General features: G+C 49.7%; 1 protein-coding gene and 1 non-coding gene across 2 annotated transcripts in view; one reads left to right on the top strand and one right to left on the bottom strand.

Moving 5' to 3' along the window:
* The first annotated feature begins 4109 nt into the window (after positions 1 to 4109).
* The window catches only part of DNAJC11 (DnaJ heat shock protein family (Hsp40) member C11), a 47684-nt gene continuing 25122 nt past the window's right edge, over positions 4110 to 26671 (top strand). Inside the window, exons 1-2 of the mRNA XM_059691404.1 lie at positions 4110 to 4254; positions 24601 to 24730. Of these exons, the coding sequence (XP_059547387.1) occupies positions 4183 to 4254; positions 24601 to 24730 (202 nt within the window). The 5' untranslated portion in view covers positions 4110 to 4182. The remainder of the gene's footprint in view (positions 4255 to 24600; positions 24731 to 26671) is intronic.
* On the bottom strand, positions 9137 to 9274 carry LOC132232135 (small nucleolar RNA SNORA66). The gene has a single exon (XR_009452282.1). It is a non-coding gene; the product is annotated as a small nucleolar RNA SNORA66 (small nucleolar RNA).

Below are 26671 nucleotides of genomic sequence, written 5' to 3' on the forward strand. Positions count from 1 at the left end.
GACAGGGACAGGGATGGGGACAGAACAGGGACGGGGACAGGGACAGTCTCTGCAGGGAGAGCGGGTCAGGATCTGTGTGGCTGTGCCCGGCACCGGGAGTTAGGAGCTGGGAGAGGGGCCAGTGGGTGGGAACTGCTCCTCCAGGAAACTGCACCCACATGGAGGGGATGTTAGCTCATCCTCCCTGGGGTGTTCACTCACGAGCGCAGGGAAAAGTGAAGATTTGGGCCCGGCTGGTGTGGCTCAGTGGTGGAGCATCAACCTATGAACCAGGAGGTTATGGTTCAATTCCCGGTCAGGGCACAGGCCCGGGTTGCAGGCTCCATCCCCAGTGGGGGGAGGGCAGGAGGAGCCGATCAATGACTCTCTCATCTGATGTTTCTCTCTCTCTCCCGCTCCCTTCCTCTGAAGTCAATAAACACATACTAAACCGCGGGGTTTGCAAACAGTGTCCTCACGTCTAGCCCCAGGTTCTCAAACAGAGCGATGTTGTCCCCCAGGGGTTTGGGGCGATGCCTGAGACATCATTCTTGTCGTCACGTCTGCTGGGCGGTCGGTCGGTCCCACACAGGACGCACGGGCACCGCCTGTTCACCGCGCTGAGGCCGGCCGGCTCTGGCCTCTTGCAGCGTCCTCGGCTTTTCCTGCAGAAGCAGCCCGGGCCGCCGCCGCCTCCCGCGGGCCGTGCTCCGCAAGGGCCGCCACAGGCGGACGTGCCAGCTGCGGGCCCTGCCCCGGTCTGCCAGGTGTGGCCCGAGCAGCCCCTGACCCCGAGCAGCATCGCTGCTTGTCGCTCAGCCTGCGGGGGGACCGTGAGGTCAGGAAAACGTCTCGGGACTCTAAAGCCACACGAAGTCGAGACGAGCAAGTCTTGACTCCAAACATAATTCTTTTCTTATTCTTTAATCGTGATAAAATGCACATAACAGAAACATTCGCATCATGACCATTTCCAAGTGTGCGGCTCAGTAGCGTGAGGCACACTGTTGTGCACCGATCTTCAGCATCCTTTCCACCTTCCGAAGCTAAAACTCTATACCAGTTTCATTTTATTATTTTTTGTTTTGTTAATCCTCACCCAAGGATATTTTCCCATTGATTTTTCAGAAAGAGTGGAAGGGAGGTGGGAGAGAAGGGAGAGAGAGAGAGAGAGAGAGAGAGAGAGAGAGAGAGAGAGAGGTGAGAGAAATACATCGATTGGTTGCCTCCTACGTGTGCCCCAACCGGAGCTGGGGATCCAACCTGCAACCCCAGTGTGTGCCCCTGACCAGGAACCAAACCTGAGATACTCTAGAGCAGTGGTTCTCAACCTGTGGGTCGCGACGCATTGAGGGTCAAACGACCCTTTCACAGGGGTCGCCTAAGACCATCGGAAAACACATATATAATTACATATTGTTTCTGTGATTAATCACTTTGCTTTAATTATGTTCAATTTGTAACAATGAAAATATATCCTGCATATCAGATATTTACATGACGATTCATAATAGCAGAAAAATTACAGTTATGAAGCAGCAACAAAAATAATTTTATGGTTGGGGGTCACCACAACATGAGGAACTGTATTAAAGGGTCGCGGCGTTAGGAAGGTTGAGAGCCACTGCTCTAGAGGATGTGTAGGGTGACGCTCTAACCACTGAGGAACACTAGCCAGGGACAACGTAGACCTTAAACAACTCAATTCCCTCTTCCTGGGACTTCAAATACCTTTTTTTTTTTTTTACTCCCTATACTTTTGTAAGATAAAATACTCATGTCTTTTTTAGAGCATCGGCCTGCAGACTGAAGGGTCCCGGGTTTGATTCCGGTCAAGGGCACATGCCTGGGTTGTGGGCTCGACCCCCAGTGTGGGGCCTACAGGAGGCAGCCGACCCATGATGATTCTCTCTCGTCATGGATGTTTCTTTCTCTCTCACCCTCTCCCTTCCTGTCTCTGAAATCAATAAAAATATATATATATTACAAAATTATTTTTTTTAAATATATTTTATTGATTTTTTACAGAGAGGAAGGGAGAGGGATAGTCAGAAATATCGATGAGAGAGAAACATCAATTCAGCTGCCTCTTGCACGCCCCCTACTGGGGATGTGCCCGCAACCAAGGTACATGCCCTTGACTGGAATCGAACCTGGGACCCTTCAGTCCGCAGGCTGACGCTCTATCCACTGAGCCACACCGGTCAGGGCAATTATAAATATATTACGTAAGTACATTAGGCTTTGCTTCACAGGTAAGTTACAACGCGCTCTCTGGCTTTACCCAACGAGAAGCAGACAAGGGTGCAAGGCTGTGAGTTCAGGGGGTGCGTTTTGTCAGCCGCTCCGGCCCGAGTAGCTCGTCGGCTGCGTGTTAACTTGCTAACGTGCACTGCTCCTGGCTTCCGTTCGCTTTCCCCGTCACAGGGTAAGATTCTGGAGGGAAGAAACCAAAAGAGCCGACCTCCGAGGTAACTGTCCTCGGGCCTGTGATGGGTCTAAGTTTATTTTCCATTCGACACGACCGCCCTCCAAGAGCCACGGAACCGCATAGCGTGGGCCCCAGAGAGGGCAGAGGCAGAGCCTCCCGGGGGGGCCACGGTTCATTCTGTCTGGGTGGGGACGACCAGCAGGCCATCCCCCGTCACAGGCGCGCAGCCCTGGCGTCCGGAAACACATGCTCCGTCCCGCTCCTATGGATCCTGGAGGCGTGTTTGCCGAAGCAGAGGAAGGAGGGCAGAGAACTCCTTTCCCCAGCCGAGCGTGTGGCCCAATTAATGTCTGCTAACCGAACGGGGGAAAAAAAAGGAAGGTCTCCACGTAGTCGTTTCTCTCCCCAGCCTCCCTGTAAGAAATTCTTAAAGACCAGCACATGACAGCTTGCCGTTGAGCCTAATCACTGCTCTCTCTTCAAAGGAGAAAAAAGGAAAGACCGTAAAAAAAAAAATTGCTGGAATAGCGGATGGAACGTGAGTATCTGTGAAAAGCTATTGTGGGGAAGCCTCGCATGGCCAAAGAAATAGCTCTTCACTGACACCCGGGCCGATGGGCCGCCGCACCCGGGCTCAACGCTCCTGAATAACCCAGCTCAGGGCACCTCAGCGTCTCCTCCCAGAGACGCTGCCAGAGAGAGCCTCAAAGGTGGGGCAACGGGGAAGGGGGTGCAGAGGCCCAGCTGGCACACATCTGGCCAGAAATTAGAAGAGAAGGAAATCAACGTCTCAAATCCACCCCCGGCAGGTGTTCGGGGCTCCCAGGAGGCCTGCTTGGGAAGGGCAGCGAGGATGGTCTACACCTCTGGCTAGTTAAGGCACCACAAACGCCCCTGAGAAACCGTGGAGGCTGGGCCAGGGCACACAGGTGGCCGGAGCGCGGGAGCCCCGGGGCCCACCGTCTCCTGATACCTGCATCCTTTCGAAGACATTTACATTATTGAGGCGATTGTAACCGAGACATCTTTAATAATGCGCCAAACAGCAGGCACCGGGTTGAAATCAATTAGACTCCACCGCTAAATGATAGGTAGAAATTTACAGGAGAGCGGCTCTGGGCGGGGGCTGAAGGTGCGCACACCTGCCAAAGACAATTAGACCAGGAACCAGATGGGCCCTGCCTCTTCATTTAAACAGCAGAAAACTGGCCCGACGCTCCTAACTATAGGGCAATAATGGGAAATGGAAATGAGGAGGCCCACCCTCTGATCCAGGTTCTGGAGGGTCCAGGGAAATGGTGGCAGAACAAATCCCACTTGGAGGTTTCCTGTGCAAAGACAAGTCGGCAAGAGGGTGCGCCCCGGTGGGGCTATTTGGGAAGCGGGGTGCGCCCCGCGCTGGGGGCCGGCCAGGGAGACAGGGAGGTGTCGCAGGGGCCTGTCTCCGCGGCGCCCAGAGGGCGACCGCCACCCACTGTGACTGCAGAGCCTCCCTTCCCCGTCCGTGCGCGCACAGACCTAGGGAGGCCCGGCTGGGCTCTAGGTGCGCGGGCAGCACGTGGAGGGGCCCCGGGCGCCGCGCCCGCCCTCGGCCGCGCGGGGGCGCAGGGCGCAGGCGCGCTGCTTGCTCTCCGGCGCGGGCGGCGGCGACGCGCCTCCGGGCCGCCAGGGGCCGCTGTGGCGCCGCCGGGCCGCTCGCGCCGTGCGCGCCGCCGGCCGCCGGTCCCTCTTGAGCACGGCCTGCCGGTTTGGCGGGGTGAAAGGTTGCGAAGATGGCGACGGCCTTGAGCGAGGAGGAGCTGGACAATGAAGACTATTACTCGTTGCTGAACGTGCGCAGGGAGGTGAGGCCTGCGGCGGGATGCCGGCAGGGCTGAGGCCGGGCCCGGCCGTCCGGGAGGGCCGGGCTGGCGGCGAGAGTCCCCGTTCCCGCCGCGGGAGGCCGGGGCCGGCGAGGAGGCCGCGTGACCCCGTCTGACGTGCGCGACCGCCGGCCGACCGGGCGGCCCCCACCGCCCGGGCCCTCGCGCGGGGGCGTCCCGGCGGCCTGTGCCCTGCTCTCGGCGGCCAAGGTGCCGCGGGCGCTGTCCAGGCGCCGCCGGGGTCCCCGCCCTCGCGGGAGGGCACCGGGCTCCCGGGGTGGAGACGCAGGGGGAGTCCCCGTCCCCCAGGACCCGGGGCCGCGCGCGCCTCACACCCCCGCCCCGGTGGCGGGGCCGTGTCGTGTCCTCGCCCACGGCCGGCAGGAGGGGACACAGAGGCTTGGGGACCAAGGTCAAAGCCACCAGGCGGCCTCGCAGGGGTCCGTGGGCCCCTGGAGTGACCCAGGCTCCGCGGCCGGCGCCTGGCGCGCCCCTCTCCCCAGAGGCTGGAGGAAGAGCCTCCGGGACCCGCAGCCTCAGGTCGGAGGCTGCAGGTGGGGAGGCAGCTCCGTGGCCGGGACGGAAGCGGAGCCCCACGCGCGGCCTCGGCGTGCGTGTCGGGCACGTGGCGGGGCCCAGTGCGCGTCCTTGCTGCCTGGTGCCGCCGAGGCCAGCGCGAAGGGCAGGGAGGCTTCCAAGGTCAGGTCAGCAGGTGGGGCGCCCGCCTCCAAGCGACCGGGCCCGGGCTTCCCGCCGCCGCGAGGACCCCCCCCTCCCAGCTCGGGGCGGCGAGGGGTCGGAGCTGGCAGGTCAGGTCGGGCTTCCAGGGCAGAGCTGGCCTGCGCGGTGCCCAGCAGCTCGCGTGCCCCCCATGCCCACTCTGTGCGGGGCCACCCTGCGGGGCGAGCCCAGCACGCCCCTTCGTTCTCGCGTGGGCCCTGGAGGTTCCCGGCTCTCGGCGGAGGGAGAGGAGGTCGCTGGCCCGCGGGCACACGCCCCCCCTGGGAGGTGCGGGCGCCTGGGGTCAGCCCTGGGCTGTCCGCGCTGTCCCCCTCGCTCCCCGGCCCTCAGACCACAGCTGCTGGCTCGGGGACTGTGTTCTCGGGAAAATCCCTCCGACGTTACCTACTTGTAACGCAGTAACAGCGAGGCTTTGGGTAAATCGCTTTGGCCTTTGGTTTCTTTACCCCCCTCTCCCCGCCCCCCCATCCTCACCCGAGGACATGTTCATTGATTTGAAAGAGAAACATGATGTGAGAGCGAAACGTCCGCTGTCTCTCTTATTGGCTCCAACCCGGGACCAAACCGTAGCCTGGGCAGGTGGCCTGACCAGGAATCGAACCCACGACCTTTCAGTGTCCAGGACGACCCTCCAACCCACTGAGCCACAAGGACTGGGCTCTTTCCCTTTTGGTGGGCGATCTGGCTAGTTATTCTTGAAGCTTGCTGCAGTTCTTAGAAGCAAAGCAGATAATGAAACTAGCTTCTCTGAAGTCAGCCTTTCTTATCATCCCTTTATAGTTAGTCTGGGTTATCAGTAATTTAGCCGCCACTGACCCGTTTGCCAGACTTACAGAATTCTAGCTGCACATAAGCAAAGAGCTGTAATGACAGGCGTAAGCAAGACTCCTAGGTAAACATTTGTCAAAAGTATATCTTGAAACTGCTGGGATCTGAGGACCTGTCATTGCTCCTCGACTCATGGGTGGGAGCCAAAGAAATACTTCTTTTAAAAAGTTTTACTACCACCACCCTGGCAGGTGTGGCTTAGTGGGTAGAGCATGGTCCTGAGACTGAAGGGTCCCGGGTTCGATGCCTGTCAAGGGCACGTACCTCAGTTGCAGGCTCATCCCTAGCCCTGGAGGCAACCAAGCGATGTGTCTCTTTCACATTGATGTTTCTATCTCTGTCTCCCCCCCCCCACACACACACACACACTCTCTCTCTCAAAATCAATGGAAAAATATCCTCGAGTGAGGATTAACAAAAATAATATAAAATCCCCAAAAAAATTTTAAAAAAATTTCACTACCACCAATGAGTGAAGGCACTTCCCATACTTATAAGTGGAATCCCTGTGAAACATGTCCTCTTGCTTGCGTCATTTTGTGTGGCCTTTGCCAACAGACTCCAGGTAAAAGGTGTGCTGTGCCGACTTTATCTCCTGATTCTGTAGGATACGCTCTGAAGGGTGATCTCTGGACTTGACATTTACTAGGACCTTTTTTTGTGAAATCAGAGGCAACCTGAAGTGAAAACAACATTTAGTTGGAGAGTTAGAGAAAAAATAGAAGCAATCTTATTTCTTACATGTGTGCTTGGAAGTGGAAAACGTCTGTTTTGTTTGCCGCTAGTTTTTTATGCCATATCAGTATAACTGTAGGAGGTGAGGTTCTCTTCCCACCAGGACATCTCAGTACGTTCACTCAGTGCTCAGGAAGTTCAGAGACTTCCCTGGGAGTCTCAAATGGAAGCAACCTGGGAATTCTAGTTAAAAATCTAAAAATTGGAAAGAATAAATAGGTAAATAAATATGTAAAAATTAGAGTCTGAATACATAGTTACAATTGGAGTCATTAGAAATTTCAAAAATCAGCTTAAGAGTCTTCCTTCAGCCTGGCCGGGTAGCTCATTGGTTGGAGCAGCATCCCTGTATGTCGAGGTTGCAGGTTTGATCCCCTATCAGCGCACATACAAGAGACACCCAAAGAATGCATGGATAAGTGGAACAACAGGTCAGTGTTTCTATCTCTCTCTCTCCCTCCCTCCCTTCCTCTGTCTAAAATCAATGAATGGAAACCAATTTTTTAAAGGAAGAAGAGCCTGGCCGATGTGGCTCAGTGGTTGAGCATCAACCCAGGAACCAAGAGATCACTGGTTCAATTCCCAGTCAGGGCACATGTCTGGATTGCAGGCCTGATCCCCGGTAGGGGCATGCAAGAGGCAGCCGAGCGATGATGTTTCTCTCATGGATATTTCTATCTCTGTCCCTCTCCCTTCCTCTCTAAAAATCAGTAAAAACATATTTTAAAGAAAAAGTTTCCCTTAAAAAAAACACAAACAACTCACCCCAGGTTTTAAACTTTAGAATATCCCCTCAATTATGGTCCAGAGAGTGAAGCGGGCAGCTAGTCGGGACTACCAGGTTCTGCCATGAACAAGACGTAGGCGATCTCGAATGAATCCCTTTCTGCATGGTCTGGATTTCTTGTTTACAGAGTGGCCATTGCCTGCCGCACGCTGAGGGGAAGGAGTCATTTCTCATTACCTGGGCACACAGACCAGGTCAGAGGCATCACGGTGCCTAAAAGCTAACTCATCTGAGATTTCTGAGAATTTTCCAAAATTTATTTGGAGAGAGGGATCCTGAACAATAAATCAGAGTAAAATTACTTTGATCTTTGTACGTTTTTTAGACATTTTAATTGATACATTTTAAACCTAATTTATTTCTAAATAATGGATAATTTCTACTTATCAGTGTTGAATTGCCTTTGGAAGAGTTTCATTTTTACACATTCAGCAGTGTTTATATCCAGTTTTAAGATCTTGGTCCCAGTCAAGTTAGCTTTAAAGGAGCCAATCCCTTTTCGAGTTTTAAACAAACAATAAAAACACAGTTAAATAAACTTAAAAAGGTTTTCTTTCTTGACATCAGCATTCTGGGATCTTCATCCTTCCACAACAGTGATGAAACTAGAATCATGACCTACCAATAAAACATTTTCCCAAAGTTCCTGCATGTTCCTTCCTTCCCTGATAGATACATTGTTCTTCCCATGGTTGTTGGTTGTCTGGGATGCTCAAGTTCAGCCCACAGCAGAGAGTGGGGCTAAACATTTGAGCTTGGGTTGCAGATGGGAGGAAAGCCATTTCTCACAGTCACCCACGCCCCCAGCCAGCATGGGTTGGCCATCTGCAGAAATTGAGTACAAAGGGGTCGGCTGAGTCCTGTGCACACGCAGGTCCCTCTAAAGCAGTGAGGTGCTGTGTGTTCATTCATTCACGGCTTATCTAACCTCACGATGGGTCTTCATGAGCCATTTAAAGATGGGTCTGCGAAGGTCATTCTTTTGGGGCGTTTCCCATCTACATTACGTTCGGAAGCTCCACATTTATAGCCACGAGCCTGATGAACTGCATTGGGCAGGCAGTGGTAAGCAAGCCCTGGTTGTCCAAACCCTGACACGCAGATGATCACATTCCTAAGGTGTCGTGCAGTAAAGAGGCTGAGGAGCCCTAGCGGTTTGGCTCAGTGGATCGAGTGTTGGCCTGTGGACCGAAGGGTCCCGGGTTCAATTCCGGGTGTGCAGGAGGCAACCAATCGATGTGTTTCTCTCTGTCTTTCCCTCTTTCTTCCACTCCCTCTAAAAATCAATGGGAAAATATCCTTGGGTGAGGGTTAAAAAAAAAGAAGACGAGGCCGAGGAGCAGGGTCATTAGGGGCAGGAGTTGTAGTCCACACTTGGGTGACCTTGAACAAGTCGTCGCAAAGTCTCCATTTAATGACACGGCCGTCCATGAACTATTGCGAGTGTCTCGGCGTGCATCCGCCTTTACCGATCTGGGAGTTTCTGCCTCTAGGCTGGTAGGTTAACCTTTTTCCTTTTCTTTGACATTGAAGTGTTAGTTACCGTCTAATAAAGTATTCATGAGCACTTACTGCCCGGGATGTCGGATGTTGGGAGTATTGCAGTGGAGTAAGGTTGTGTACAAAATGCCTGACGGAGCGGATACTCAGATGATACTTACTGTTAGTTTTTGAAGTTTGATAAGCATCAGATTCTGCTGATTTTAGAAAGGCGCACATTTGCATAGAAAGTGGTGGTATGCTTTGTTCTGGCTAAATCTTTTTTTTTTTTAACACTGTACTAGGATAGAATGAACCACCTCAGTAGCTTCTGAAGCTAATACATTTCTGTCACCACAATTACTTTAGCAAACCTGGTCCCTTCACTTCTGCAACATCATGCGGAGTTAGTTGTCCTGGCTAAATTTGCTGCCCATCTGTTGTACTAATAAAAAACCTTGTGCCAGAACTTAGGGAGAGCAGTAGGCTATGACCTCCCACAGCTTTCTTTGCTCTTTGTGTTCAAAGTACCAGTTTTGTTCTGTTTTTTCTTCGAAAGACAGTTATCTCTCCGAACTCTGCTTCCTGCAGGGTCATGAGTTTGACTTGGAGGGTGCGGGGAGGGGTTCCCAGAAGCTGGGCTGAGCCTGGGAGTAGGGTGCAGGCATAGTCCTAACAGGCAGCATGGGACGCGAAGATACAGCCGTGGGCGCTATCAGCTCTGACAGGGCGGGCGGGGAGGAGGGCCAGGCCCCGTCCTGAGGGGCGCCTGGTGGTCCTGCTCGAGGTGGGAGGGAACTGGTAGGAGACCCAGCTCGTTCCGCTGACATCTCATAATGTGATCAGCAAACATCGTGGGGTTAAATTTAAAAATGTGTTTTCTTTAATGAACCATAGCTAGTGATTACTTTGCTGCTTTGGGCGTTTCAAACAATTGCCTCTTGGAAGTTTAATGCTCTGTTTCTGCATTATCTACCCAAATACCTTTCTTTTTTTTCCCCCTTCAATTGAAAGCTTCTCTGTTTGCCACACATTCAGTGATAAAACAACCGGTCAGGAAATATGGGGCATACCAACAGCACGTTTTGTGCAGCTATGGAATTTAGTGTTTACTTTTTTATTAAACTTTTCTTTTCATTTTACTTATGTATCTTATTTATGTCCTGCCTTGTTCAAGAAAGGATTTAAAACAACTTAGAGATAAATAAATAAAATCGCATAAATGTGTAAAAGGGCCACACACACAAAGTAAAAGAGCCCTGGGAATAGTGCTGTGTTACCACTGTCTGGGCCCCGTCACACAGGCCCACTCCCCTGAAGAAGCTCGTGGTTGCAGTGACACCTCCTTCGAGACGAGAGGATCCTGTTTGGATCTGGGCCTGCACGCGCTCAGTGCACAGTGTTCCCTCGCTGGCTTGCAGGAGCCAGAACATTCCTCAGCATTAAAATGCCAACAGACATCAACCACAAGGAGTCTGCACGAGTGGGCAGGGTATAACAGATGGACACGGACGAGAGAACGTATAAGGTCAGGCTCTTAGGGACAAATCAGCCAGGCTCTGGATGTGGAGATAGGATCCAAACCATTAATTTTGACCCAGAAAGGAACTTGAGCTCATTTCTCTAAGACATTGGCCTTTTTTTTTAACTGTTGTGTCTCAAGGGCACCAGATACATAGATGGGCGTGTCCAGGAAGAGAAATGAAAACAAAATCGTACAGTGGCAGGAAAATATTTCCTAGGCCCTTGGAATGACCTCTGATCAGGAATCAGAATTTCTGTGGTTTTGGCCCATCCGTGCTCACATGCTGTGGTCAGCAGAGACGTGCACTGGAGGACAGGGGTCACCCTCTGCCCCATCACCCTTAAAGGTCACGCTTTTTTAGTGCTTAGAGTTCTGTCATTACTAGTTGCCTAATAATTTTTTGTTTTTGATTCTCACCCGAGGACGTGTTCATTACTTTTTAGAGAGAGGGGAAGGGAGAAAGAAACATAGATCGGTTGCCTCTGTACGTGCCCTAACCAGGCCAGAACCGAACCTGTGACCCTTCCTGTGGGACGACGCTCAACCAACTGGACCACACCGGCCAGGGCAGCCTAGTACCTTTTTGAACTTACGTTACATTTTATGGGTTAATGCATTCTGTAAATTGTGTAATTTTTTTCCTTCTAAGTGGAATTAAGGTTCAAAGGTTATTCCTGGTTGTAGAAACCTGGAATTGTTTGATCAACCTCCTGTTTTGGTTTTCTGACTTATTCATGATGTGATTATCTCTTAAGCCAGCCGTGGGCAAACTACAGCCTGTTTGAAATGAATAAAACTATTGGAAAAAAAGACCGTACCCTTTTATGTAATGATGTTTACTTTGAATTTTTTTTTTAAATATATTTTATTGATTTTTTACAGAGAGGAAGGGAGAGAGACAGAGAGTTAGAAACATCGATGAGAGAGAAACATCGATCAGCCGCCTCCTGCACATCTCCTACTGGGGATGTGCCCGCAACCCAGGTACATGCCCTTGACCGGAATCGAACCTGGGACCTTTCAGTCCGCAGGCCGATGCTCTATCCACTGAGCCAAACCGGTTTCGGCTACTTTGAATTTATATTAGTTCACACAAACACTCCATCCATGCTTTTGTTCCGGCCCTCTGGTCCAGTTTAAGAACCCATTGTGGCCCTCGAGTCTAAAAGTTTGCCCACCCCTGTCTTAAGCCCACCTGTCCAAAGGGAAGAGCCTGAAAACAGCTGCAGGAGGCCAGCTTCCAGAACACTGAGATGCAGTGTCCACCCCACCCTTACACGCACCACAGCGTGGGGCAGCGGGAGCACTAGCCCAGAGCCTCGCATGCTGGGCGTCTGTGAGATGCAGTGTCCACCCCACCCTTACACTCACCACAGCGTGGGGCAGCGGGAGCACTAGCCCAGGGCCTCGCATGCTGGGTGCCTGTGAACCACGTGGGTGATTCCCTGGAAAGGCCAAAGACCCCGGCCTCCACGTGGAGCTGGGAACAGTGTCAATGACTGAAACAGCAAAGCCCTTGAAGTCAGGTGTGAGTTTGACTTTGTAGCAGCCTAGTCTGGGGCATGTTACTTAACTTCTTTGGGCCTGTTTCTTTATCTGTCAAAGCCAGACAATAATTTTACTGTCAGAGGGCTGTTGGGAGAATTAAGCAAGAGTGCTTAACATAGTAATGGGCACATTATTCTGGAACGTAAATGCCAGTACATTTTTATTGCTATCATGAGCATACAGTTATAAGGAATGCTTTTATCGATTTGTTGGAGTTCTTTTGTATAATTTGGATTCTTTTGTCTGAGAGGTTTTGTAAATATCTGATCCCTCTCTGTAGGTTGCCTTTCACTCTCCAAAAGCAATCTGTTTTATGAACCAAAGTTCGCTTTGAGCCAGGCTACACGTTAGTAATTTCTAGCCAGCTTCTGGGCCAGGGGTTCATCGTCAGGTAAACTGCATCGCAGACAAGTCATTTAATCTTTTTGGTCCTCACTATTTCATCTGTAAAATGGGGGTTCCAGTGCCAGCCTGAGACTGTGATGACTAGTCCCGAACGAGGAGCAGTCAGTGCTTGGAGTCTGTCCGTCTGTACAGATGCGCTTGTGACATCACGGGCAACCTTAAGTCCTGGTCAGCTCCCGGTGCTCCTCACTCCTCCTCATCACCCTGCCGGGCGGGGGTCCTCTGTCCTCAGAATTTCCCAGGGTTCAGTGCTGCACACACGCCCCCCTCCCCCGGCGAGGCTCCCTTTCAGCTGTGCTGTGGCCCAGCAGCATCTCCATCTGCCTCAGCGCTGCGCTTGTTGGTCACATCCCTTCTCCGGGCCTGGCTGCCGCCCGATTCTCCCTGACCCATGCGTCCGAGCCAGAAGCTGGAATGCCCTTTGCTCTCTCTTCTCCGTGTCGTATTGAGTCCCTTCGGCTGTCCCACGGTCACCCAGTCAGGAAGCCTCCCTCCAGCCCCTCATCCCTTCTTTTCCTTTGTGATTTCCAGGCTGCCGCCCGGCCTGCACACCCTCCACCCTGCATTTCTGCTGTAGTTCTCTTCCATCTCTCTGGTTTTGATTTTTGACAATTTTAGTTGAGCTGTACCAAATGCATATTAACAAAGTGTCCTGATCATATTATTTTCCTACCCAGAAACCTGTGTGCCTCCCCGTGGTTTATTGGGCCAGGGTCTACCCTGGGTTCCTTTTTAAAGCCCCTGCACCAGGGGTCCTCAAACTTTTTAAACAGGGGGCCAGTTCACTGTCCCTCAGACAGTTGGAGGGCCAGACTATAGTTAAAAAAAAAAAAAAAACTACGAACAAATTCCTACGCACACTGCACATATCTTATTTTGAAGTAAAAAAACAAAACGGGAACAAATACAGTATTTGTATTTGCATGTGGCCCGCGGGCCGTAGTTTGAGGACCCCTGCCCTACACCTTAGGTCAGTGATGGCGAACCTATGACACGCGTGTCAGAGGTGACACGCGAACTCATTTTTTTGGTTGATTTTTCTTTGTTAAATGGCATTTAAATATATAAAATAAATATCAAAAATATAAGTCTTTGTTTTACTATGGTTGCAAAGATCAAAAAATTTCTATATGTGACACAGCACCAGAGTTAAGTTAGGGTTTTTCAAAATGCTGGCACGCCGAGCTCAAAAGTTTCGCCGTCACTGCCTTAGGTGTTGGATGCTCTGCCAGCTTCGTGATGTTCTGCCTCTTCCACGAAGCTCCACGGGGCCCAACAGTCAAAAGGCTCACTGTTAACCCCAGCACCGCGTGGCACTTACTGATGTCTACTGAACCAGTGAGCGGGTGCATTAATTTCTTGCCTGCTTCCTATCTACTTTCTAGTATATCCTTCCTTCCTCCCTCCCTTCCTTCCTTCCTTCCTTCCTTCCTTCCTTCCTTCCTTCCTTCCTTTCTTTTTTTTTTTTTTTGTTGTCCTCACCCAAGTTTATTTTTTTTGGTTTTCTTAGGGGGAGTGGAAGAGAGAGGAAAAGACAGAGAGAAACACTGATGTGAGAGAAACACATCAATTGGTTGCCTCCTGCACGAGCCCTGACCAGGGCCTGGGCCGGAGAGGAGCCTGCAAGCAAGGCATGTGCTCTTGACTGGAATGGAACCCAGGACCCCTTGGTCCGTAGGCCGATGCTCTATCCACTGAGCCAAACCGGCCAGAGTTCATATTCCTTTCTTTAGGGCATTTGTCCTGCTGAAATACCCCGCCTGTTTTGGGTACCTCAGCAAGTCGAAACCCACCTTCTGCACCCCATTAGATCCCACCGCCTCGGGGAGGTTTTCTTTGCTTCTCACTGCCCGGAACTCACTTCCCCACCATTAGCATTTCGGTAGTTAATCGTGTGTGGGTTTTTTGTGACACACACACACACACACACTCTCACACTCTGAGTGGCCCGATTATTATGACCACCTGACATTTGTTGGCAAATTAGCCGTCCACTGCATCGTATGGAATATGGAAGCCAAGGCCTGTTCGAACACCTTTGCTGTCTGCAGTTACCAAGATAAAACGTCTCAAATTCGCACAGGAACACAAGGATTGGACAGTCGAGCATTTGGAAAAAAGTCATGTGGTCTGATGAATCACATTTCCAGTTGCATCATGCAGATGGCAGAGTGAGGATTTGGCGGAAACAGCATGAAAGCATGCACCCCACATGCATGAGTACAACCCTTCAAGCTGGTGGGGGCAGTGTTATGGTTTGGGGGATGCTTTCCTGGCATGATTTGGGCCCTTTAATTCGTGTGGAACGACGTCTGAATAGCACAGCATACCTAAGTATCGTTGCTGATCAAGTTCATCCTATCATGTTGATGGCGTATCCCAATGGAGATGGCTTCTGCCAACAAGACAATGCGCCAATGCCTCTGTGCTCGTATTGTGCCAGAGTGGTTTCAAGAACATGAGGGAGACTTTACCTTGCTTAGGTGGCCCTCACAATCACCAGATCTCAATCCAATTGAGCATTTGTGGGACGAAGTTAAAAGAGCCATCAGGCAGCTGGTTCCACAACCATCAAATCTCACAGAACTGGACAGTGCTATTCACCAGGCATGGTGTCAGATTCCTCGCATCACCTTTCAACATCTCGTAGAGTCAGTGCCAAGAAGAATCGCCGCAGTATTGAAGGCAGAAGGTAGCCCAACGAAGTACTGATGGGGTGGTCGTAATAATCTGGCCACTCAGTGTGTGTGTGTGTGTGTGTGTGTGTGTGTGTGTGTGTGTGTGTATCCCATGTTCAAAGGCTGTTAAATCGCGTTGTTTACCCATATCTTCAGAAAAAATCACTTTTACTGTCGTCGTAAACAACCTGCTTCCCTATTTATAATGGTCTGGCCCTCTAGCAACTTCAGCGCGAAATTATAGCTAATTTGCCTACAAACGTCAGGTGGTCATAATAATCAGGCCACTCAGTGTGTGTGTGTATTTTTTTTTTTTTTAAGAGAAGAAGGAAGAGGGGGAGAGAGGTAGAAACATCAATAATAAGAGAGAATCATTGATCAGCTGCCTCCTGCAGGTCTCACATTGGGGATCAAACCTGTGGCCTTCTGGTTCATAGGTCGATGCTCAACCACTGAGCCATGCCAGCTGGACCATGTGTGGGTTTTTAGCGGAAACACGTCCGCACCCAGTTTGTAATCTCCTTGTAGGCAAACAACGCCACACTCCCCTGGTCCAGGTGTGTTTTGCGTATGGAATACGTTGTGTTCTTGAGGATCACATTGTAATTCTGGCAACAAGTCATCCTAGAGGAACTTACTGGAAGGTGTTCATCACGTATCAGTGTGGAACCATCTAAATTTTCACTTTTAAAAATTGTTTAAAGTCGCCAAAACCGGTTTGGCTCAGTGGATAGAGCGTCAGCCTGCGGACTGAAAGGTCCCAGGTTCGATTCCGGTCAAGGGCATGTACCTGGGTTGCAGGCACATCCCCAGTGGGAGATGTGCAGGAGGCGGCTGATCGATGTTTCTCTCTCATCGATGTTTCTCTCTCATCGATGTTTCTAGCTCTCTATCTCTCTCCCTTCCTCTCTGTAAAAAATCAATTAAAAAAATATATTAAAAAAAATTGTTTAAAGTCAGTTACAAGAGGAAGAGAGCAAATTCAAATACATCCTTTATGCTGGAGCCCAGATGGGCCAGGCCGGGGAGCCTCCGTCCGAGTCCACGTCCATGCTGGCCTTCCCTGCGGGGCCTGTCCCTCCCCGTCAGCCAGACACGGGCTGTCTCCCTTGTGTCCCTGTTGCAGGGGAAAGGTCACTGCTGGCCACCTTTAGCCGAGCAGCAGCAGTGGGGATCGTGGGAGTAAATCAGTGTCAGCTGCCCCGGGTTTCTTGTAGCTTTTGCTTTTGGCAGTTAAGCAGCTGCATTTTCACCCTAGACCTGGGTTAGCCCCCCTCAATTTCTGTTCTACTTGGAAGCCCCCACAGAGGCGGTCAGGCAGGGTGAGCGGCCCGACCACATGGCAGGCGCAGAGGCGAGCCGCCTCCGGGGGTCTGCTCGCCTCCAGGGGGGTCTGCCCGCCTTGGGGGGTGGGGAGGGGGGTCTGCCCGCCTCCGGGAGTCTGCCGCAGTGCAGGCCAGAGCCGCGTGCGGGAGCCGCGGGGACCAAGGCTGCTGCGGCGGGGGTGGCAGGGCTGCGTCTGCACGTGGGGTTCTGCAAGAAGCTTCAGACCGGGCGGGACCCTTCACAGAGTGCAGGAGGACACGTGTCCGGGTCCAGCGCAGGGGTGCGCGTTAGTGCCTGGCGAGTGGTGGCCTCGTCTCCGTATTGACACTCGGACCCGCTCAGTGACACCGGGTCACCTCAGCACGCTTTCTCCTCACGCAGCGCCTCCTCGGCTCCAGGGCCCAGGCTCGCTGTCACAGCGCCGAAGTCTGTTTTTCCCCTTTAAATTGTGTGCGTACCAAGCACATAAAAAAATTACAGGTTTTTTTAGCTGCTGCAGCTTATTTCAGTCTGATTGTCGTGGAACATATGGACAGTAACGAATCTTCAATTGTGGTAATTAGGCAAACGTCCCAAAACCTAATTGAATATAGTTTGTGGGGACTTTGTTGCTGAAATGCAGCAATATAGATGCCGCCTGGAAGTTTGAGCTTGAAATTAGAGGCGTCAGCAGCAAAAATCCTGGTGGCTTTGCTGTTCCTTGGGTGGGTGTGGGTCTGAGCTATGAAGTTGTTGCTCACTCGCTCTGGTCGGTCTTCCGTGCTGGATGAGATGGCATCCTCGTAGCTGTCAGGGTGTCCACCCAACCTCGCTGGTTCTTCGCTTGCCCAGCTCACGGTAGGGTGGTCGAAGGAGGCCCGCGATTAGCTCTAGCAGCGATGTGAGCGGAAGCCATGTGTCAAGCTCAGGGTGTCATGCTCCTCCCTCAGCCTCGGTGACTGCATGGTTCCCCAGGGTGGCTGTCTGTCAGCCTGGGGCCTGCGGACATGGCCGAGCAGATTGCTAGCTGGCCGGAGGGGACGTGTGCGTGAGTAAGAAGTAAACCTTTGGGCTGTTTGGGTTGCTTGTTACCACAGTCTCCTGAAACCCAGCAATTCTCAAACGTCTCGCCGTCAAGACCCTGTTACGGTCTTAAACTACTGTGGACCGCGAAGAGCTTGTTTACGTGGGTCATAGCTAACAATATGTAATTAGAAACGAAACTGGGTGGTTGGTAAAATATTGTAAAACAAGACATAAAGTGTACTTCTTAGATGTCAGTATAGTAAGCACAAGGAAGACAAGGATTTCAAAATATCTATGTATTGAAAAGTAATATATACAGATGTGTGCAGCTATCAGCAAATATAACGAGAGATAGCTAGTAAGTACACAGTAAAATAACTGAGAGCCAATTGAGTTAATCTCTAAAAACTCTTATTTATACCCTAAAACTACCACTTCAAAAATTTCTAGAAAATGTAAGAATGCACACGTATACATTTCATTAGCCATCAGAACAAAGATGTCATCGCACATCATGTGGCCTCATGAGGAAAGGGCAAAACCAGCTTAGTGTTATTATGAACATAGCTTTGGTCTGTGGACCCCTCCAAGGCTCTGAGGGACTCCCAGGGGCCCTGCCCACCTGGGGGAGCCTGCCCCGCCCTGTCCCGCCCTGTCCCATCCCGTCATGTCCCGGGTCAGACACTGGTGCTCAGGGCTGCAGCTTGCTCTGGGAGGCGGAGATGGGAAGTCCGAGCGGAGTGGGGCATATACTTGGAATCCGTGTTGTCACATTGATTCCAGAGGGGTCCCCTGCACTAGAATTCAAATAAGAGAAAATGGAGCAACCTCTTCAGTTGCTTAATTATTTAAGGGACGCACATGTGATGAGATTGGAGTCAGGAGACTTTTCTACGCTGATGCCACAGCACAAATCAGAAAAGACACAATTGATAGCTTTGATTTTGTGAAAATGAGAAACTTCTGAGTGTGTTACCAGAAAAAAAAAACTAAAACCTTAAAAAATCATAAACACAAAAGACTCAGAGGAATCTACAATGTATTTATTTGATAAAAGATTCATGTTTCTAATCTTTATAAAGAACTCTTGGAAATCAGAAAGAAAGGTGGATACCCTGAGGAGAGCAGCACGAAGGAAACAAATAGGTTATTTCTGAAGAAGAAATCGAAAATGCAAATAAGGTGTGGAAAAGGCTCACCCTCCCCAGTGAACAAGCAAGTGCCATTTCACGCACCGTTCTCTCCCTCCCCCTCTCCCTCCCTCCCCCTCTCCCTCCCTCCCCCTCTCCCTCCCTCCCCCTCTCCCTCCCTCCCCCTCTAAAAGTCAATAAAAAATAAATAAGTGAAACCGAGCGCCCTGTTTTTTGTCTACAGGTTGACAGTTTCTCCTTTTTCGTGTAGTTCTGAGAGCCGGTGCAGGAGACAGGGGGTCTATACCCTGGATTAATCCAACCCGCGTCTTTAGAGCCTAGAGACATAGACACAGCGGAGGGCGAGAGTGGCACCCCAACAAAGGCAGGCCGGCCCCCTTTCCACTTGTTCTCTGGCGCTCCCCTGAAGGGACCAGCTACCCCCGAGGAAGACTCCACGTGAACCTCCCAGCCCCTCCGGGCACTTCCAGAGAAGCTCATCAGACCAGGCAGTTCACACAGCCTCCTGGTGGCTCTGGATACCTCCTGTTCCCGGCAAAGCGCTTGCCGGAGAACAGGACATGGTGAGGGAAGGATCCAGTGAGAAATTCCGAGCCCACACAGACAGCGCGGGGAAATGGCAAGAAAGCGGACGGTGCAGGGGGTTCGAAACGAGATTGTCCTCAGAGACAATACACGCAAGACATAAGCGCATGCTGGTATTTTCAGAAGACATGTATTAAAAAGGAGATAAGCCCTGGAAATTAAAAGTAAGATAAGCCCTGGCTGGTGTGTTCAGTGGCTAGAGCATTGGCCTGTGCACCAAAAAGTCAAGGGTTTGATTCCCAGTCAAGGGCACGTACGTTAAATAAAGATACCAAATTAAAATGAAGACATGACAATAATTAATATGAGAAAATTTCGCAATTAAAAGATGGGAGACTATGAACAGGCCCAGTCAAGCAGCTAGCACCAGTAGACGGGAAAGACTCGTAATGAAGGGAACCCGTAGGTTAGAGTCCTCCCAGTCCCCACACAGGCCACAGCGTGGAAGTGGGAATGAGGCACGTCTCGCCAGCAGCGCTATGAGCTGGAAGCCAGGGAGCAGGACAGCGCAGATCGTGCGGGAAAAGGGTTCCAAGCCGGCACCCCGTGCTCAGCCAGCTGTGGCGTGTCCAGGCAGCATGCGAGGTGGCAGAGTCTACAGCTGTTTCATCCACCAGCCGCTGTGCAGGGAACTGCTGGGGTGGGAGCGCCACTGGAATACTTAAAGAAGAAAATGCAGGAAGAGAAAGGCATTTGATACAGAAAATGGGGACCCGCCCAGAAAGACACCCCGGGAGATGGTGATGGGAAAGCCGAGGGAGAAGTTCGTCTAGGCCTGACCTCCACGGGACCCGGGCAGAGCTCTGGGAGGAAGGAGTGTCTCCAGGAAGAGAAACACTTGCTATCTGTGGATTGAGAGGAGTGTTAGCAGGCGCTAAGCAGCGGTTCTCAACCTGTGGGTCGCGAACAATGAAAATACATCCTGCATATCAGATATTTACATGACGATTCATAACAGTAGCAACATTACAGTTATGAAGAAAATAATTTTATGGTTGGGGGTCACCACAACATGAGGAACTGTATTAAAGGGTCGAGGCATTAGGAAGGTTGAGCACCACTGCTCTGAGGGATGCACTGTGAAGATTGGGAGAAGTCCTTACCGACCGTTTCCTGTTCTCGCCATCCTCTTCTCTGCTCTAATCTTTATTATTTCCTTCTACTAGGTTTGAGGGGTTTCTAGTTCCTTAACTGGTGGAGTTGGGTGGTTGGTTTGCGATCCTTGGTTTTTACTGTCAGCATTTACTGATACATCTCCCCTTATCGCTGCTTTCTCTGCATCCCATGAGTTTTAGTCTGTTGTGTGTATTTTCATTTGTCTTTAAGTATTTTCGCATTTTCCTTGTGATTTCTTCTTTGATCCGTTGGTTGGTTGTTTTAAAATGTGTTTTTTAATTCACAAAGTTGTGGCTTTTCCAGCTGCCTTTCTGTTGCTGGTTACTGGCTTCAGCCCGTTGCACGCTGTGTGCTGTCTGTATTTTTAAGCCTGTTGAGGCTGACTTTGTGGCTTAGCAGATGGTCTGCCCTGGAGAATGTTCTGTGAGCGCGGAAGAAGAATGTGTTCTGCTGCTGGGTTAGGTCTCGCTGGTTTATTGTGTTCAAGGCCTCTGTGTCCTTACTTATCTTCTATCTGATTGTTGCACCTTCATTGAAAGTGGGACATTAAAGTATTATTGTGAAACTGTGTATTTCTCCTCAGCTCTATCAGCCTTTGCTTCATATATTTTGATGGTCTGTCATTGGGTATGTAAGTGTTTATAACTTATATCTTGTGTTGAACCTTGTATTGACATATGTCTTTTGTGTTTTGTAACCTTTTTTGATTTAATGTCTATTTTGTCTGATATTAACATAGCCACTCCTACTCTTCTTTTTGGTTACTATTTGCAAGCAATGTCTTTTTTCATCCTTTCACTTTTAATTTCTTTGTGGTTTTGGATCTAAAGGGATCTCTATAAACAGCAAATAGTTGGTCATGTTTTGTTTTGTTTTTAAATATATTTTTACTAGAGGCCCGATGCATGAAATTCGTGCAGCGGGCTTGGCCCTCACAGCCCCAGCTTCGTCCGGACAGTCATCCAGGTGGTCATTCTGCTGTCGGTCTAATTAGCATATTAGCTCTTTATTATATAGGATTGCTTTCAGAGAGGAAGGGAGAGGGAGAGAGAGATAGAAGCATCAATGATGGGAGAGGATCATTGATCAGCTGCCTCCTGCACGCCCCCTTCTGGGGATCGCGGCAGCAACCTAGGCATGTGACCCTGACAGGGAATCAAACTGTGACCTCCTGGTTCACAAGTCGACGCTCAGCCACTGAGCCACACCCACCAGGTTGGTCATGTTTTTTTTTAATCCATTCTTCCAGAGGCTGCCATTAATTGAAGAATCTAATCTATTGACATTTAAAGTAATTATAAATAAGATGGCCTTATTTCTGCCACTTTGCTGTTTTGTCTTCTATGTACCTGATAGCTTTTTGTCCCTCATTTCCTATATTACTGTCCTCTCTTTAGCTGATTTCTTATAGTGAAATGTTTTAATTCCCTTCTCATTTCCTTTTTTTATAATTTTACAACTATTTTCTTTGTGGTTATATTTAACATACTCAAGGCATAACACTCTGATTTGAATTTATACGAGCTCTGCTCTGTCCTCTCTCTCTTGTTGATGCTGGGATTTCCGTTGGATTGCATTGGATCTGTACATCACTTGGGAACATTTGACCTCTGAGTAATATTGAGTCTCCTGTTGCATGAAGACGGCTTCTCTCGTTTCTCAGTGGTGTGTTGTAGTTTGCAGTGTACAGGTTCTGCACATACTTGTTAAATTTATTACTGAGTAGTTTGCTTTGTTGATGATACTCTAAATGGTATTGTCTTTTTAAACTTCAGTTTTTTATATGTGGAAATAAATTGATGTTTGCTATTAACTCTGTATCCCACGACCTTGCTAAAATCACTTAGTGGCTTTTTTATAGACTATGGTTTTCTATATAGATGATGTCTGCAAATACAGTTCTACTTTCCTTTCTGTATGCCTTTTCTTTCTTTCCTGTGCCTTATTGTGGGAATTTTGTGTTTATATTGTATAGCAAATAATACAGCAATTTTAACAATCTCCCCCTGAGCTCGATCGTCAGATTACTGAGGGCCTTTTCACTGCGGATTTATGATCTGTATAAGTTGAATTTATATTTACTTTTCATTGAAAATATATTATGATTAAGATGAAACTTTTCGCCGAACCGGTTTGGCTCAGTGGATAGAGCGTCAGCCTGCGGACTCAAGGGTCCCGGGTTCGATTCCTGTCAGGGGCATGTACCTTGGTTGCGGGCGCATCCCCAGTGGGGGGCGTGCAGGAGGCAGCTAATCGATGTTTCTCATTGATGTTTCTGGCTCTCTATCCCTCTCCCTTCTTCTCTGTAAAAAATCAATAAAATATATTTAAAAAAAAAAAAAGATGAAACTTTTCATACTTAACACATGATGCATCTCATAATTTTATTATAGAATTTTAGAAGTAAGTATGTAATTTAGGTACCATTTTTACTGTTAGCATGTTTTGAAATGATATAGTTATTTTTATGATAAAGAGTTTTCATTATCATTTAGGAAATATTGAACCAGTGACTTTAGTTATTGAGTTATGATGAAAGGCCTAATCTAACCTTTCATTGAATGTGATATTTATTAGACATGAAACTTCTTATTTCTAGGACTTAATCAATAGGACATTAAGCCATTTATTACTGCAATTAAAGAAGGCCTTGCAGACTAGATATTCTACTTCCTTGTCACCCAATTTAACTTTATTTTTTTTAATTGAATATATTGGGGTGACATTGGTTAATAAAATTATAGTATAGGTTTCAGGTGTAAATTCTATAATATATCATCTCTATGTTGTGTTGTGTGTTCTGCACCCCAAGTCAAGTCTCCTTCCATCACTTACCCCCCTGCATCTAGTTTAACAATCAGGAAGTAGCCGTCTAAACCCAGGTGTGTCACATCTGTGTGACCCTGCCCTTGTGACTTCAGTGAGGTAGTGGAAGGAACAGTACAATGTGCAGGAAAGTAATCTGTAGTGGCCCTTTAGGAGGGAACAAGCCCCTTTTACATCTCTCGTTATATTCTTCCTGAGAGGGTGTATTTTACTTGCCATTTGTTACCTATTATTTATTTGCTTAAAACAATGGGATTTGGTACAGGGTATATTGTTAAGTGTGGCAAGAAATGTGTGGCGTAATTGACGTTGGCAGGAAAGAAACCTCCAGTAGGGAAAAGAAAAGGGCACTGCAGTGGGAGCCTGAGGCCCATCTCTTCTCTGGGGTCTTCTTGTGTTTTTACTGAAATAGAATTTCCCGGGAGGACAGTGTCCATGTCATGCGGATGCAGCTCAGTGAATTGTCACCAACACAGCCTGTGGCGTGGATAATGTTCCGTTACCTTGCAGCAGAGCGGTGCCCTCCGACTGTTCCCGGTGCAGCCTGCATGCTGCCAGAGGAATGCCGAAACCGAATTGTGATAGGAATGATAGCCAGCGTGGCTCCGTCCTACTGTGTGCACGTGTGCTCTCTCACAGCACGTCTGGGAGAGAGGTTCTGCTGTCCACAGGTTCACGATGAGAAAACAAAGGGAAGAAGTACAGTTTGGCCCAGGCCAGTGTGCTAGAGCATCGGCCCGTGCACTGAAGGGTCCCGGGTTCAAGTCCCAGTCAAGGGCATGTACCTGGGTTGCAGGTTCATCCCCAGCCTCTGTCAGGGCTTGTGCAGGAGGCACCTCGTCAATATGTCTCTTTCCCATCAATGTTTCCCTTTCTCTCTCTTCCTCCCTTCTTCCCTCACTCTCTCCCTCTGCCTGTCGCTGTCTCCCCTCCCCCCTTCCCCTCCTTCCTGTGTGGTTAAAGCATTGTACTCTTTGTCACCTGTGCTCTTAGTAGGGCCCATTTTCCCACTCAGATTGACTGCTCAGGAGAATTGGAGAGCTATATTGTTGGGGAGCCCCTTGAGTTGGGGCTCTTGTTGAACTACAGGATCGTGAGGCAGTTTTATCTGCTTCCCGTGGTGCCTTTCAGAGTTAGGGGTTGAAGTAGACGTGTGAGTTGGTCTTACACTTTTACTCATTCGTCTTTGACTTTCACAGGTGAATATTCAGAGTTCTCTTTGACAGACACTGATGGAGTGTGTGGCGCTTCTGGCTGGTGGCATTAGTTTCCTTCCTCCCGAACCGGTTCCCTGTGGGGGCACCGGCCGTGAAGGGCTTCAGATGACTTGGGCAGCGTAAGCGGGCACCCAGGACGCTCTTAGTTTCGGCTCAGACACCGTTGGTCCCGGGAGAGAGACGAGCTTTCATGCCTCCTCCTAGCAGCGTCTCCCAGCAAAACCTAGTTGCTCTTAATGTGCATAATTGATCACTTTATTAGCGGGGGGGGGGGGGGGGGGGGCTTATGGAGTAATAAAGCATCACTGCATGGCGACCCGCGGGGCTGCAGGTGCTGCTCTGAGCGGTGGGTGCGCTAACGGGGCCTCTCTCCTAGGCCGCCTCGGAAGAGCTGAAAGCTGCCTACCGCAGGCTGTGCATGCTGTACCACCCCGACAAGCACAGAGACCCCGAGCTCAAGTCCCAGGCCGAGCGGCTGTTTAACCTCGTCCACCAGGCTTATGAAGGTCAGTGCCGTCGATTTTTAAGAGACTTGATGGGTAGAGGATCGCAAACGAGAGTCCCGGAGGGCTGTAGGGGAGGCGGTGAGTCCCGGGCCTTTCCACTGACAGGGTCTTTGGAAAGAGCAGGATTTCCTTTGGAAATCAGTGTGTCGGTGTCAGTAGGAGGCGGGCGCTCAGGGGAGGCCACCGAGGGGAGCGAGTTGCAGGGAAACTCAATTTTCAGATCGTCGACTAGTTAGTTCCTCCGGAAGGGAACTCTTGGAGAGGAAAGGCTGATCGTTAAGACAAGCTTTCTGCTGTCTTTTAAGAGACCGTACGAGAACATTTTTTCATCTGAAAGTGAATTTATTGACTCCGTAGCATTCAGTTAAGGAAAGGTTCTAACAGAAGAAAGAAAATGATATTAAGAAGGCTAACAGGTAATAGAACTAAGTAATTGAGACTTTTATACTTGCACCTTATAGATTTCAGAAAGAACCTTTTGTGACCTACTTGTTTATAAAATATTAAAGTCATTAATAGTTACAGTTTCTGTTTGCAATGATGAAATGGTGATGGTTACACAACAAAGTGAATGTACTTCATGCCACTGACCTGTGCACTTAAAAATTATTAAAAGGATCAATTTTATGTTATGTATATATATTTTTTAATAATTTTATTGATTTTTTACAGAGAGGAAGGGAGAGAGATAGAGAGTTAGAAACATCGATGGGAGAGAAACATCGATCAACTGCCTCCTGCACACACCCTACTGGGGATGTGCCTGCAACCAAGGTACATGCCCCTGACCGGAATCGAACCTGGGACCTTTCAGTCCCCAGGCCGACACTGAGCCAAACCAGCTAGCCAAACCTGTTATGTATATTTTACCACCATTTTAAAGGTACAAATTTATAAAATGTTAAATCACTTTTAGGATGTATATCAAGTAGAATAAGTTGTTTATTCCAGAGCCATTTGGTGATTTGCTCTTTAATTAGATTAAAAATTAGATAATGTGTTTCCTTATAAAATAAAGGCTTCTTATTACAGACATAAGACATAAGCTGTACTCCACTTTATAGTTTTACCAAAAAGTTAGGTTTTAATGACTTAACCCAAGGCCATGGCTGATGATACATGTGAATCGGCATCGTGTCTTCACCGAATTCACTCTAATCAGGCCACTCTGGGGGCCTGACCACAGGCCTGGGCCTTCTCTAGCAGCGGTCGCCAACTGATGGTCTAAGGACCACCAGTATCCGTGAGGCCCGAAAGGTTGGCGACCACTGCTCTCTAGGATGCTGTGGTCTGCATGGCTGTGCTCATTTCCTGTTGTCTAAATTCCCCGCAAAACCGGGACAGGGTTCTGGAGGTGGGGGAAGAGTTAGGAAAGCCCTCCCTATGCGGGCGAAAATGCTGCGGCCGCAGCCCTGGCCCGCACTCAGCCTGGAGGGAGACCGTGTAGGACACGGACTGGACAGCCCTCGTTCAATCCCAGGGATTAACTCCAGAGGCTGGCGCCCGTTTCCCCGAGGTCAGCACTTCCCTCCGCCCAGCGGGTTTGAACACGGACAGCATCGTTTCCATCGTTCTTAAATTAGGCCTGAGAATATATGGGCATCTCGGGGAGCAGATGCCAAGGTCTCAACAGGAGCTCGCAGAGCAGAGCAGGGGCACACGCTGAGCTTCCTGGGCTCCCACTTGGTGTGACTCTCCCGCCAGGAGCTCTCAGCCTCCCTGGAAATCTTCCCGCGCTCTCAGCGGATGTGGCCAGCGTCAGAGGCGGGCGTGTGGTCTTTCCAAATGACTTAGCGATAACGCAGAGAGGCGGGAAGAGGGACAGGAGTAAGTCAGACATGTCCGGGCTCAGAACCTGTCCCTAACCTCACGTCCCGCCTCTTCAGAAAGTGCCATTCGCTCTTTCAGGCCAAGGCACTCTACAGGCTGTGCGTACAGACT

Source organism: Myotis daubentonii, chromosome 3 (genome assembly GCF_963259705.1).
Source record: "Myotis daubentonii chromosome 3, mMyoDau2.1, whole genome shotgun sequence".
Classification (NCBI taxonomy): domain Eukaryota; kingdom Metazoa; phylum Chordata; class Mammalia; order Chiroptera; family Vespertilionidae; genus Myotis; species Myotis daubentonii.